Consider the following 12,897-nt stretch of genomic DNA (forward strand, 5'->3'; position numbering starts at 1 on the left):
GTGTTATTCAAAAGTTAGGTGACCCTTCCATTTTAGTATAGTTCATGGAACTTCATGCGTGGTCTTTGCTTTTAAAACAGCTGTTTGTAAAAAAAACGATTGTCCAATGGGAGAAGAGCTTGTTGTTGTTCTAGGCAATCGGGATTCGCTAACGCCGTGCCTCAGAGGGAGGGAGAGGGGGCCGTTACAATCGCGAGCCCCAGAGACGAATGGCAGAGTTTATGGTCGCACGCTGCTTTCAGACTTCAGTGAGCGCGAGTGGACAGAAAATGGCGGCTGGTTGCTGTGGAGCCAAGAAGCAAAAGTTGAATCACAATGTTAGTCCTTGCTGTAACGGGACGATTGTGCACAATCCTAGCAATACTTATCAAAATGGATATCGCAATGGGATGGTAGCTTGCGTTGAAATGTGCTTCTTTTGCTTCGATGTACTTTATTGCCACTTGAACCAGTTCGAATCTCCGAAACCGCCCAATTTTCCAAACGACAGCTAGTAAGTAGGAGCTAAGCCTTCGCTTCTTTGTCTCGCTTCTCAGCTGTTTTCCTTGTATATCCTCTTCCCTCTATGGCTATTGGCTTATAGTAGGTCATAACCTATGTGTGTAACCCCATTCCATCGAACTTTGAGATAAAAAAAAAACTTGACCAAAAAAACTTGCTATTTATTCTTCTATATAGTTGTATCTTTCTTTGTTTGTTTTTCAAGGACTTCTATAGGTAACAATTCTATGGATAAATGCATAAATTAAAATTTTTAGTGGGGTGATTAAGATACTTATTTGGCTTCATTATGTGATCTACTTAATAATTACACCCCCCTTTTCTTTTGTTTTTCACTCTAGTCCACTATTTGTGACTTGGAAAATTGGTAAAGACCGTAAACTACGTGGCTGTATCGGCACCTTCAACGCAATGAGTCTTCATTCAGGCCTGCGTGAATATGCAGTTACAAGGTGTGACGCTAAATGGCCAAATACTACTGTTAAATGTAAATTTCTTTTGGATTTACACTGTTTTCATTTATTTTTCCCAAACAGCGCCTTTAAAGATAGCCGTTTCTGTCCCGTAACTCGCGATGAATTTCAAAAACTGCATGTGTCTGTATCCATTCTTCGCCATTTTGAAGATGGGCAAGATTACATGGATTGGGAGGTTTTAATGAAAATATTTCTCTAATAAAAGAATCAAGTTTTAACCTTGTTTTCTGTTCAGATTGGCATGCATGGAATCCGAATTGAGTTCAACACTGAAAAAGGCTCAAAACGCACAGCCACTTATTTGCCTGAAGTTGCTCCTGAGCAGGGTAAATTTTTAAACATTTTTTCCCAAGCTTATATTTTACGGGATTTTGCTTACAGTTGAGTCTTGGGGTTATTTGGCCAGGTGGGTTTGGCCTATTTTTATACGATTCTTTTTAACTCACAATCTTTTACAGGGTGGGATCGTATACAAACTATAGACTCTTTACTTCGTAAAGGCGGGTATAAAGGTGTAATAACTGCTGACACTCGTAAAAATATACGATTAACTCGCTATCAAAGTGAAAAAATTACTGTGAGTTATCAAGAATATAAGGATTTCTGGCGAAATAGACGGTGCTAGCATTACGCCCCCTGTTTAGCCTTGACTAATTTGTTTTTATGCTAGCGGTATAATTAAACATTTCAACGGATAAAACTAAGGAATTAAAAAAACTGTCCACGCCTTTGGGATATGTTTTTTATAAAAATTTAAAACTTTTTCTTTTTTTCTTAAGCCATAGAAAAAAAATACCTCGTAATCTCAAAGATAAGATGACTTACCTTATTTTTTTTTTATTATAATTTTTTGCTTAACTTAGTGTAGGTTTTTAAGACAAATTAAATAATTCTGTAAAATAATAGAATATTGGGCTGCTTTAAAAGTATTATTTACGGTTCTTAACCGTATTCTTGAGGGAGAAAATTTACACGTAGTAAATATATAGGCTATGCCATTTTACCACGCATTTATTTTCAACCCAATTGCTAGATTTTGAAAACATGTGCCTAGTTTCCCACGATTACGAGAATAAAAGCCCTATTTTTATAAAAAGGTGCTCGAAGTGATGGAGGTGTCGTAAATAATCGACGTGATATTACCATTTAACCAATCATTTCAATAGAAATCCATATAAAATCGCTGGGAATATTGGAAATAAAAAGGTTTCAACTGTGCCTTTTAAAATGCTAACCAAACATCAAAAATAACACATGTTTGCCCAAAGATTTAAAACGTAAACGAAAGAATTCATCGGCTTCTTACCTTTTCGGAAAGAGGTTAAGATACAAATAAAAATGGCCAGTTAAATTTGCATTTAATAAATTTGAAATAGCCCTCAAAATTGTAGATTTTTTTGACATTTAAGTGATAATTAAAATGTGACCCATTCAGTAAACAAAGGTATTTTATCAAAGCTAAGAACCGTAAATCATGTCATAAATGACTGAAAAATTTACATTTTTAAGGGCATATTTTCGTGTACGGTTAGACCACCATTACCATATGGAATGTAAAAGGTGGTACTTCCTATCTTTGAGAAAGAGGACTAAAGTAAAAAATCTAGTAAAAATATTTAAAAAATACGATAATCTGAGTAACTTGAAAACAAAAGATGTATCCAATTACAAAAATACCATTTTCTCATAAATGTGCATTATATAAATAGACTTTCAAACCATCATCATCTTAAAACAAAGTTTAAAAACCGAGCCACCAGTTTTTTCATTTTGGCCTTTTAGAATTCATAAAAAAACTAAAATATTGCCTTGGTTGGAGGGCTCAGCCACAAAGTTTTCCCATCTGTTGAGGCTAAATTGGTGAACGATAACTAATTTTCACCAAGAAAAGAACTAAAATAGCCAATTTATAAAAGGGTTTTTGAACAACGTAGGCTTTTTTTATGCTGTTTTTATTTTTTCTTTTTACATATTAATATTAGTAATGAAAATATTTTGTTTTGATATGTTGAAAGTTTGGCGTATATTTTGAATTCTTAGTATTGTGGCGATGATCTTAAAAAAAAGTAATAGATCTGTATATGTTACAGCTAGTTGGTATAAGGCAAATTAAATACAAATATATCATATACCATTTTTCACTGTAGTAAATGAAATTAATGTAAAAGAAAAATGCTAATCTTTCTAATTAGATAAATGCTGAAAGATATTCTCGGGAAAAAAAAGCCCTTTTCTAGGCTAGTATGTTTGACCATGGTATGTCAGGGGTTTTGTGGCTGTTAAATAATATCATTGTTTTCCTTTCATAATGTGCGTATTAGTTTTTTAAGCGGTAGTAGAGATATAATAGTGATTAAGAAAGTGTTAAATAAGGCCTGATATCCTAGCTTTCTTTTAACACCTTTTATTTGCATTGTTACCCGTGTTGCAAGAAGGCAAAGAAAAATTCTATAAAAAAATTTTGGTATTTGTTAAAATTCAATTTAAAAAATTTAAAAACTTCGACAAGTTACCTAATTCTTAAACAAATCAAGGTGACTTTGAGGGGAAAAAAAGAGAAAAAACATTAAAAACTTATTGCGTGTTTTTTATAAATAAGCATTTTATAATATTATATAAGCATTTTCTCATTATTTCTTGTACTTATCAAAGTTCAATGTCTATAATCACCTGGTAATTTTGATCACCATAACTATTATTTTTTTTAGAGCGTAAAGCAACAGAAAAGCAGAAACTATGTATTAATAGTAAAAAAATTATAAAAAAAAATCCATTAAGAACATATAGGTGTTATTGCATTAACAAAAACTGTTGAGCCTAAGTTTTGATAATAGGTTGATCAAAACAGATAGGGAGAAGAGAATGGTTACTTGACTCCTTCCATAAGCTGTGTTTTGCAATGGAATTTTTGGAAACCTTTACATCTTAAACCCTCTTATCCCCTTGAATGATCTCTTTCCCAAAACTTTGCCTCTGCTGTAGAACTAAATGTACATCAAATTGCATTCCCTGCACACTGCCATTCATAAGAATGACTTTCATAGGAAACAAATTGGCATTTTATGAAAAGAAATGACATTTTCAGTATTAAATTGTTTTAAGCTCAACTGTTTTATTTGATTACTGAATGCTAACGAATACAGCTTATTTCCTAATAAATAAATCTAATTAGATTCTTAATCGAATTCACTTTGAATATTTTGTTTTTGCGCAATTTTAATCATGGTTTTCTGTTCTAAATGAGTTACCGTGGCAGCTGCAGCTATATTAAATGCTATAAGAGCGTAAATGGTAGGGGTTGTACGTCTCATTATAGTTTTGTATAAGAGAAAAACCTCTTTGTAATTTTTACGAAGATTAGGTATGGTATAAGTGTAGTACTGTGTGGCAAAACTAAATGACAAAAGTGGTGTGATTGTTAAGGGATACAAAACTCCACAAAAGAACTGATAGGCAATAGATTTAACTTGCAAGCAAACTGGGCACTCTGTTTTGAAGATAATAATGTCATTTGTAACAATTGTAGTGTGTAATAACATTGCTGAGACAGTGGGCAGAAGTACAACAGGTAAATATGTCGAAAATCGAGCATAGTTTCTTAGCTTCAGAAACCCGCGGAAAGTGGAATTAGTATACATTCCAACAATGCCAGCTATTCCTCCTAGTATTGGCGGTCCATATTTAATAGGATAACTGCAATATTCACAATAATAATAAAAAATAAATATGTAAACAAATATTAAAAACTAACATTTCGCTTTTAGGTTCCCATTCGGCGATTCTTTCAACTTGCATACGTATAGCCTCACGTTCCGAAAGTCGAACAGCCCCTGCTGGGGCTTCAGAAATGTTCCCGAAATTAACAATAGGTTTTTTTTCCATCTTTAGTATTAAATTACTGGGAAAACAACTTTCTAAAAATGTTCTTTAGAAAATCTACATGGAAGCAGCGGCCATTTCTACCGACAACTGTTTGTCTACTAGATGGCGCCTACGCTCGTTAAAAATCGAACAGAACGAAAAATAAAAAAAGCGTATTGTTTCCCGCGCTGTAGCAGCGAATGGCGGATGGGGTAGTCACGTGATGTAGAAAATTTGTTTCCGAAGAGCACTTCCCGCCATATTGATTTGACATTCGTGCGGTACAGTTACTCTCCTCTCGGATCTATGGATAAGTCCTACGGTTTTACGCTTTGTTATTAAACGGCGGCTGAAGAAAGGATATAATAAAGTCGCGGTTATATTCAGATAATGGATTATGAATAACAGTGTCTTATGATTAAACTACGAAACGGTTGAAATTGACACCTGAAGAAGCCCCTCGTGGCGCCGAAGCTAGCTTCGATCTCCGCCGCTAGCGAGCCGTCATGCCAGTCCGTAAACAAGGTGGTAAGATCATTTCATTTTTATAGAGAAAAAGGAACCCTTTATTTATTACCATAAATTGACGAGTTGAAGGGCTTATGAGGCTTGATTCCATATTTCACCATTCCAGAACACATTGAATTGAATTTAAATTTACTCTTAAAGCGACGTGAAACATTCGACGCAAAAATTCAGTAGCCGGCTTATTCCCTTGATTTTGCACCGGCTGGGAACCAAGGCTTAAAAATGACAGATAGGCCAATGTACTCGGAGAGCTTCCGTGTATCCTTGGGAAGGATGAATTTTTTTAATCATATTTATTTAGACGAAAGATGTAGGTTTATTGGTTTTAATTACTTTTATAGACCGTTTTTGAAGTTGATAACTGCGCTTCGGGACGCCATTTTTCGCTAAATAATAGAATTTTAAACCAATTTCTAAATAAAACGTTATTTAGGCCTACTGACTTTTGGATCTTCTATGGAATTTTTGCGTCCCGCAAGGAATTTTTTGTACATCACGGTTTTCACGCGCTAAGGAAAGGAAACGGGTGGGGGTCGGGCATGATTCCCTTGATTTAACAAACACCCCAGGCTATTTTGGGGGCTCTTACCCTCTTAGGGGGGAAAGGATCGTTCGGGTGTTAGACTGAGGGGATGTAGCGCGCAAATGAAAACAAATCCAGCCGATTTTACGAAATCGAATGGAACCGTGATCGGTTGACCATCTGTTGTCGGTGACTGGTCATTGAAAGTCGAATATTCCTATAGTGGAAATAAATAGACCTATTTCAGGGTTGCCACGGTACCTGGAATTCCTGGAAAAATCAGGGAATTTGAATATGGGTTTAAAAATCAGGGAATTTTAAAAATTAGTCTAAAAATCAGGGAAGTGTGGGGGAATTTTTAAAATTAGTCTATAATTAGGGATATGTCAGGGAATTTTAAATAATTGGCCAAAAATCAGGGAAATGTGGGGGAATTTTAAAAATTAGTCGAAAAATCAGGGAGATATCAGGGAATTTTAAAAATTAGTTTAAAAATCAGGGAAATGTAGGGGAATTTTAAAAATTAGTCGAAAAATCAGGGAAATGCCAGGGAATTTATTTTCGTTGACAAATGGGAAACTTTTACTAAAATATAGGTTAAAAAATACCAAATCTTGGCACAAAAGTCATCGAAAATCTCCTGATTTGGTCAGGGAAAACCTGGAAAAGTCGGGGAATAAGATTGTGAAAAATCTGTGGCAACGCTCTATTTTAGATCCGCTCCTTATATTTTATCAGCCCTTCTGTTTTTGTTAAATGATTGTCATCTGGAAATGTTTTCGGCACAATCCCTTAGTTGACTAGTCAGTGGGTCGCACTGTCTACATCCGGTTTTTGTTTTTACCCAGAAGCCCATAGGGCTCTAGAACTGCTGGAGGAGTACCATCACAAACTCGTCAGCCCACAAGACAAGCAACTGAGGAATGCAATCGAGAGAGTGATCAGGATTTTCAAAAGTCGCCTCTTCCAAGCTCTGTTAGGTCAGTTGTCCATTTCTTTTTATCGCAGTTATGTTACATTTGCTCTTTTGACATTAACGGGCAATGGTTTAACTATGGAGAAAAGGTAAGGAGTGGCATAATAAAACAAATAGCATTTTTGTGGCGATACGTAGAGTTGCGTAGTTACTAAACTGTAATTATTCGCCTGCTAAGCAGATAATTAATTTTCCGGGAAATGACCGAAGCCTTTTTTTGGAAAATTTTCCGTATTTTTCCTAAAAACAAATAAAAAAAGTTTTAATTCTATGATTAGTCTAATATTGTTTGCAAATTTAAAGCGGAATTTTCGCCTCATTTTTTCGAATCTAAAAGTAAAACTGAAACCCCTAGACTAGTTTCAACTGATTAACAATGTAACACTATTAATGTTATGTAGTATGTTTACTGTTATTAGACCTTTTATATCGACAAAAAGTTAAAAACCCTTAAAAAAGTGATTTGTTTATAAAATATTTTATTTTTCCGATTTGCGAAAGATTATTGGGAAATTTTTCCGATAATATTTCAGCATTTTATTTTTCCGGAAAATTACAACTCTACAATTAACTATAATGAAACACTAAGCATCTGCTTCCTGATAAAAATTCAGAAGTTTGAGCTCGTCGCGTTGCTACGTAGATCTGAAAAGTTTTATAGTGGGGATGACGAAAAGTTTCAAGAAAAAGGGATACACGCTTTTTTTTGCGCGTGAGTTCGGAAAAAAGACTGTCATCAGGGTTCATACACGACCTGGAAAACCTGGAAAAGTCAGGGAATTTGAAAATGATTTCACATGGTCAGGGAATAGTCAGGGAATTTTAAAATGGTCCAAAAATGTAAAGGAATTTTAAAATGACCGCAAAAAAATCCGGAAAATAAATTTTTGATAGATATATATAATCAATATTTTTCAAGATTTTACCTCAAAACATAAATTTATTCTACAAAAAAGGTCAGAGAAAATTTGTAAATTTGGTCAGGGAAAACCTGGAAATGTCTGGGAATTTAATTCCGGAAATTTTGTACGAACCCTGGTCATCCCGTGGGCATTACCAGGCCTGATACCAAGTCACTTTTCTCAAAATGACTTCTTTTTAAAATCTGTCACTAAAAGTCACTTTTCCCAAAATTAGTTAATATTTATCACTTATTTGAATTTTCTTTAGCATTGAACGTTAGAAAACTGTCTTACAACCCTTTTTTTACAAATAATAACACAATCAAACTCCGTTCGCTTTTAATTTTTTTTAATTAGCAATTAAGCGGTTGAAAAACGATATTGCACTACCTGAGAGCAAGAGTCTTGTAAGTCGAAATACGTGACTTTTGAAAGAAATTCAAAATAAAAATCCTCGAGTGTTTTTAAATTAAGGTGTCTCGGTACAAAATTTTCAATATATGGTTGCACTTAATTATTATGTATTTTAATTATTAGATTGTCATGATTATTATACTAGATTTCGAACTTAAACCTTTTTTTTTCTCAAATAAGGATTTTGACTTGCTTGACTCTTGCTCTAAGGTAGCGATTAGTGATAAACACTTTGTAGAAGTGGAAATAGCCTAAGTTATATAACATCGTATGGTTATATAGTTACTATTTTGGTTGTGTACCTAGTCAAAAAAACGCGCTAAAATAGTATTTTTTTTTACATTTTGGCAAGATTTTTAGTCACTATTTAGTCACTTTTTTAAACTTTTTAGTCACTAAATTCTACTGTGTACGTGAGTATCATGCTTGCTATGATTACCGTTAAGCGTTAAAATTGTTTCGCGAAACGACTCCTTACGGCTGCTCCATGATTTAATGGGGTTTTTGTGGAGGTGGAGTTTTCCCACCGGCGCGTTTTCATCTAATATCAAATAGCGAAATACCACTTATCAAATATCGGCTGCCGGCGGACCTAAGTATATGTGTATGGGCGGCATCGGATATTTTGATCGAATATAATTAACATTTCAATTCCGATAACGACGTGTTGTCGGCGCGAGCCTGGTGTAGATATAACTAGCCTTAAATCGAATATAAATTGATACCAGATACCCGTTGTATTACCATAGTTTTAGTGATCCAACACTGATTTACGTTAACATTTATTCTATTCAATTATATTTAAGCAACGTTATTTGGCGTACTACAGTTTTTACTGTAACGGTTTCTCTAAGCCCATGGCCCCCAGAGGTCCTATAATTCCTATAAAATCCTATATGTTAAAAAATGTCGTATAACATCCTATATTTTTAGCAAAAGTCCTATAAAATACTATAATTTGGATATTTTGCCCATTTCAAATCCAACCACGCACGGAAATTGCTAGGTTTAGCTTTAGGATAAATTCCTTTACAAAGTCATTATAGTCTATACTTTTGTTATTGTTAACATGGTTAGCTACTTGTATATTTTTGTGATAAAATGGTTAAATCGTTTCTATTTTTTAAGTAAAAATCACAGATTTATTTATCTAAATATATATTTTGTTTTTAAATGCATAAAGTTAGTAAATGAAATAGCATATATAGTCCTATAAAATCCTATAATTTTGTAAAAATAGTCCTATAAAATCCTATAATTTTGTAAAAATAGTCCTATAAAATCCTATAATTTTGTAAAAATAGTCCTATAAAATCCTATAATTTTGTAAAAATAGTCCTATAAAATCCTATAATTTTGTAAAAATAGTCCTATAAAATCCTATAATTTTGTAAAAATAGTCCTATAAAATCCTATAATTTTGTAAAAAGTCTTATAAAATCCTATAATTTTGTAAAAATAGTCTTATAAAATCCTATAATTTTGTAAAAATAGTCTTATAAAATCCTATAATTTTGTAAAAATAGTTATAAAATCCTATAATTTTGTAAAAATAGTCCTATAAAATCCTATAATTTTTTAAAAATAGTTCTATAAAATCCTATAATTTTTTAAAAATAGTTCTATAAAATCCTATAATTTTGTAAAAATAGTCCTATAAAATCCTATAATTTTGTAGAAATAGTCCTATAAAATCCTATAATTTTAGAAATATAATCCTATTTGTCCTATGGGGAGCTAATAGCGTTAGTCTTGGCTCATCACGGTTCAAGGTATTCGATCGCTAAATTAAACGATCTCAAAAATAGGCCAAAGAATATAATCTGCATTAAGCCTTGACAAACTTAGTCTTCGTTGCTCTCGGTTTTGAATTTCTTACAATTACTTTTCGTCTGATTCACTTCTCTTAACTTGTGGTTACCTTTACCATCTTAAATGACCGGTATCTGATAAATCCACAACCACAAAATTGAGGTTTAGTCTTTTAGATCGTCGACATCTTTTTATCTGGAACTCACTGTAATAGACCTTTGTTTATTTGAAAACTCTACTAATGTCACGTGACGGTTGTCCCATGTCGGATAACTCGGGGAATCTGAAAATAAGCTTACATAGGCGAGAAAAAGTCGGAATTTTTTATGTTTGTAAAATACCAGGGAAAAGTCTGTTTTTCTACAATGTGTTTTAATTTTTTTTTAACTTTTTTTGTCATTTTTTATTCCTTCATTAAAATACATTGTATGATTTTAATCAATATTTTTTTTAATGAAATCAGTTGATTTAAATCTTGATATTAATCATGATTTAAATCAGCAAACCGCTGCCTTGAAAGATCGGGAAAGGTCGGAAAATATTTTAAAGTTAGTAAAATAACTGGGAAAAAGTCGATAAATTTAAAAATAGGCCTAAATAGTCTAGAAATGTTAGGGAATTTTCAACAGTTTTTATGCAATTAGAAAAGTCATGGAATTAAAATTTATCTTAAAGGTTTATGACAGGGTTGGATTATAATTTAAATCCCGTTATTTTTTTATAAAATCATTGATTTAAAACACATAATGTACATAAAAAATCTGAGCAAACCAAAATATTAAATAATTAAATTTATTAAGATTTCATTTAAGATTAGCTAACTGATAAAAGAAAAATATCAGTTAAATGTATAAAAATCAATCAATTCAATAAAATCAAAAAAATCCGATTTTAATAAAAACAACACGATTGATTTGATTTTTATTAAGAAAATAAAAAAAAGTGCTACTCCATTTACTATCTCAAGCTTTCAAGAAAATTATACGATAGTAGAGGATGTAAGCAGTCGAAACATTAAACAACCATTTAAAAAAATCCAATATGTTAAAAACGTTCTTGTAAATTTTTTTACATTCAATTTCTATTCCTACGCCAAATATTTTTTTTAGTTTTATTTAAACAGTTTAAACTGAACTTTTCGGTCATTCGCTATCTTGTTCCTTAAATCAACATTAAGCCTTACTGATTTCTCATTGTAAGTTAATATTTTTACCGGCGAACTTAAGATGTTAGATAATAAAAACCAGCTAGGCTAATACCCAATGCACCACCTTAGCTAATTTTTTTCAACATTGCAATAACTTTTTTACTGAAATATAATTCCATTTAAATTTATTAACTTCAGATAAAAGTAAAATATAAAATGAAAAGATTGCCCTTCAAAAGTCAGGGAAATCTCTTTAAATTGTCAGGGACTAGTCAGGGAATTTGAATCTGAAATTTTGTGGCAACCCTGTTATATAAAATATAACCCGAAGAGTCGCATTTTATGGAAGCTGAAGTAAATTCATTAACTTCTGATAAAAAAATATCAAGTTAAAAATCTAATTTTTGTCTTAAAAAGGTCAGGGGGAAAACAGGAAATTTGAATCTGAAAATATTGTGGCAACCCTGATTACTATTCGATAAGGCTTATCGGTAATTAATTAGGTTAGCTCTTTCTGGAACGGCCTGAGAAAAAAAGTAAATAAGTTTTGATCTCCTTTCAACCGTTAGTTATTTATCATTTTCCGCGAAATTACGAAGCGTTTATATGAAACTGTCCTTCGCTGCAAAGAATTCTCGCAAATGGTGGCGCGGTCGTATGCAAATGTTGCTGTTCCACGGCCTCCTCTTCGCTTCATTAGCTTTTCCAAAGGGGATCATCGTAGACACGCGCGTAAAAAGTCATTCGTTTTGACTACACTCATTACTTAAAGAAATACCATTCACTGCTACATCATTTCTTTTTTGTTGTGGTTTTCAACGTTTTTCTCCCCAAAAGGGTACTCTGGTAGCTTTGCCCTGAGTCCTTCCAACACCGACCGTAAAAGTTTTTATCCGTTACAATTAATTTTTATAGGATTATTTTGTTTTACGGTTTTAGTGCTTTATTTGGACGCCACTACCTTTTTACCTTTAACATTTTGAATTTCGTTGTTTACCTAATTTCCAATCTGTGTTTTCTAATTTCTGTGATTATTTAAAAAGTTAGTAGGAATTAAATTTAAGATTATTTTAAATTTTTATTTAATATTACCGTAGCACCATTATTTAGTAATCTAGAATCATGTTGAAAAATCAATACAAATTAACAATGAATTAAATCAATAAAACGCATTTTATACTGAAATTAATTTAAGAAAATTGGGAATTAAATTTAATTAAAATTACCTTATTTCATAATTATTATTCGGAATCAAAATCATGGGTATTACAATTTTTTTAATAAAAATCAAAACAATCGTTTTTATATAAACTTGATTTTATTGGCTGTAGTGAGTTTTGATCTGTTAATGACTTATCCTGTGTACATGGTGCATTCTAGCGGTTATATAATTTAGAATTAATATATAGTTAAAATTTAAACTCAATATCTAAGTGTGCTTAGATTTTCTTTGTTTTGGCAATTTTTATTCCCCTTTGAAATACGTTATGTGGTTTTAATTTATTTAAACATATCACTTGCTCTAAATAAAATTTGATATAAATCCGCTAACATGCGCAAAATTCGGGAATCTCGAATGAATATTAAAAACGTAAAATGATTTCGGAAAGTCTAATCAATCTGTTTTCTACGAAGGAAAAAATGGTCTCATTAAATTTGAATATAAATTAAATTAATCAGTTCTGATAAATTTAATTTATATTCAAATTTAATGGAACCATTTTTTTCAACAGAAAACGCATAGACGATGCCAAAGT

General features: G+C 32.2%; 3 protein-coding genes across 6 annotated transcripts in view; 2 read left to right on the plus strand and 1 right to left on the minus strand.

The window, feature by feature from the left end:
• Positions 1 to 97: 97 nt before the first annotated feature.
• Positions 98 to 4,084, plus strand: LOC149951828 (uncharacterized protein CG5902). 2 transcript variants are annotated; one of them, XM_090168272.1, is made up of 5 exons: positions 98 to 493; positions 843 to 953; positions 1,038 to 1,152; positions 1,213 to 1,303; positions 3,686 to 4,084. In XM_090168272.1, the coding sequence occupies exons 1-5, from the start codon at positions 210 to 212 to the stop codon at positions 3,790 to 3,792; spliced, it is 708 nt and encodes a 235-aa protein (XP_090024398.1). In that variant the 5' UTR covers positions 98 to 209; the 3' UTR covers positions 3,793 to 4,084. The 2 variants fall into 2 exon arrangements, with proteins under 2 accessions (XP_090024398.1, XP_090024397.1); XM_090168271.1 differs by lacking the exon at positions 3,686 to 4,084 and adding an exon at positions 1,436 to 1,736 and having other exon boundaries at positions 102 to 493.
• On the minus strand, positions 4,036 to 4,960 carry LOC149951829 (transmembrane protein 126). The gene is made up of 2 exons (XM_090168273.1): positions 4,729 to 4,960; positions 4,036 to 4,670 (listed from the first exon to the last, which is right to left on the minus strand). Exons 1-2 carry the CDS (start codon positions 4,857 to 4,859, stop codon positions 4,154 to 4,156), a joined length of 648 nt encoding a protein of 215 aa, XP_090024399.1. The 5' UTR covers positions 4,860 to 4,960; the 3' UTR covers positions 4,036 to 4,153.
• Positions 4,961 to 5,082: 122 nt separating this feature from the next.
• The window catches only part of dlg1 (MAGUK family member discs large 1), a 298,752-nt gene continuing 290,937 nt past the window's right edge, over positions 5,083 to 12,897 (plus strand). The window contains exons 1-2 of one of the 3 annotated variants that reach the window (XM_090168259.1): positions 5,083 to 5,366; positions 6,738 to 6,869. In XM_090168259.1, the coding sequence (XP_090024385.1) occupies positions 5,345 to 5,366; positions 6,738 to 6,869 (154 nt within the window). In that variant the 5' untranslated portion in view covers positions 5,083 to 5,344. The remainder of the gene's footprint in view (positions 5,367 to 6,737; positions 6,870 to 12,897) is intronic. The other 2 variants (XM_090168260.1, XM_090168261.1) reach the window with 2 other exon arrangements.

The sequence above is a fragment of the Leiobunum rupestre genome, chromosome 3 (genome assembly GCF_980474605.1).
Source record: "Leiobunum rupestre chromosome 3, qqLeiRupe1.1.hap1, whole genome shotgun sequence".
Taxonomy (NCBI): domain Eukaryota; kingdom Metazoa; phylum Arthropoda; class Arachnida; order Opiliones; family Sclerosomatidae; genus Leiobunum; species Leiobunum rupestre.

Bases quoted from the DNA above. Each gene is read 5' to 3' on its own strand.
- LOC149951828 (XM_090168271.1), top strand. From the start codon at position 210: ATGGCAGAGTTTATGGTCGCACGCTGCTTTCAGACTTCAGTGAGCGCG. The intron at 494-842 runs GTAAGTAGGAGC...TTTTCACTCTAG, and splicing joins AATTTTCCAAACGACAGCTA to TCCACTATTTGTGACTTGGA. The intron at 1,304-1,435 runs GTAAATTTTTAA...AATCTTTTACAG, and splicing joins TGAAGTTGCTCCTGAGCAGG to GGTGGGATCGTATACAAACT.
- LOC149951829 (XM_090168273.1), bottom strand. From the start codon at position 4,859: ATGGAAAAAAAACCTATTGTTAATTTCGGGAACATTTCTGAAGCCCCA. The intron at 4,671-4,728 runs GTTAGTTTTTAA...TGAATATTGCAG, and splicing joins TGGGAACCTAAAAGCGAAAT to TTATCCTATTAAATATGGAC.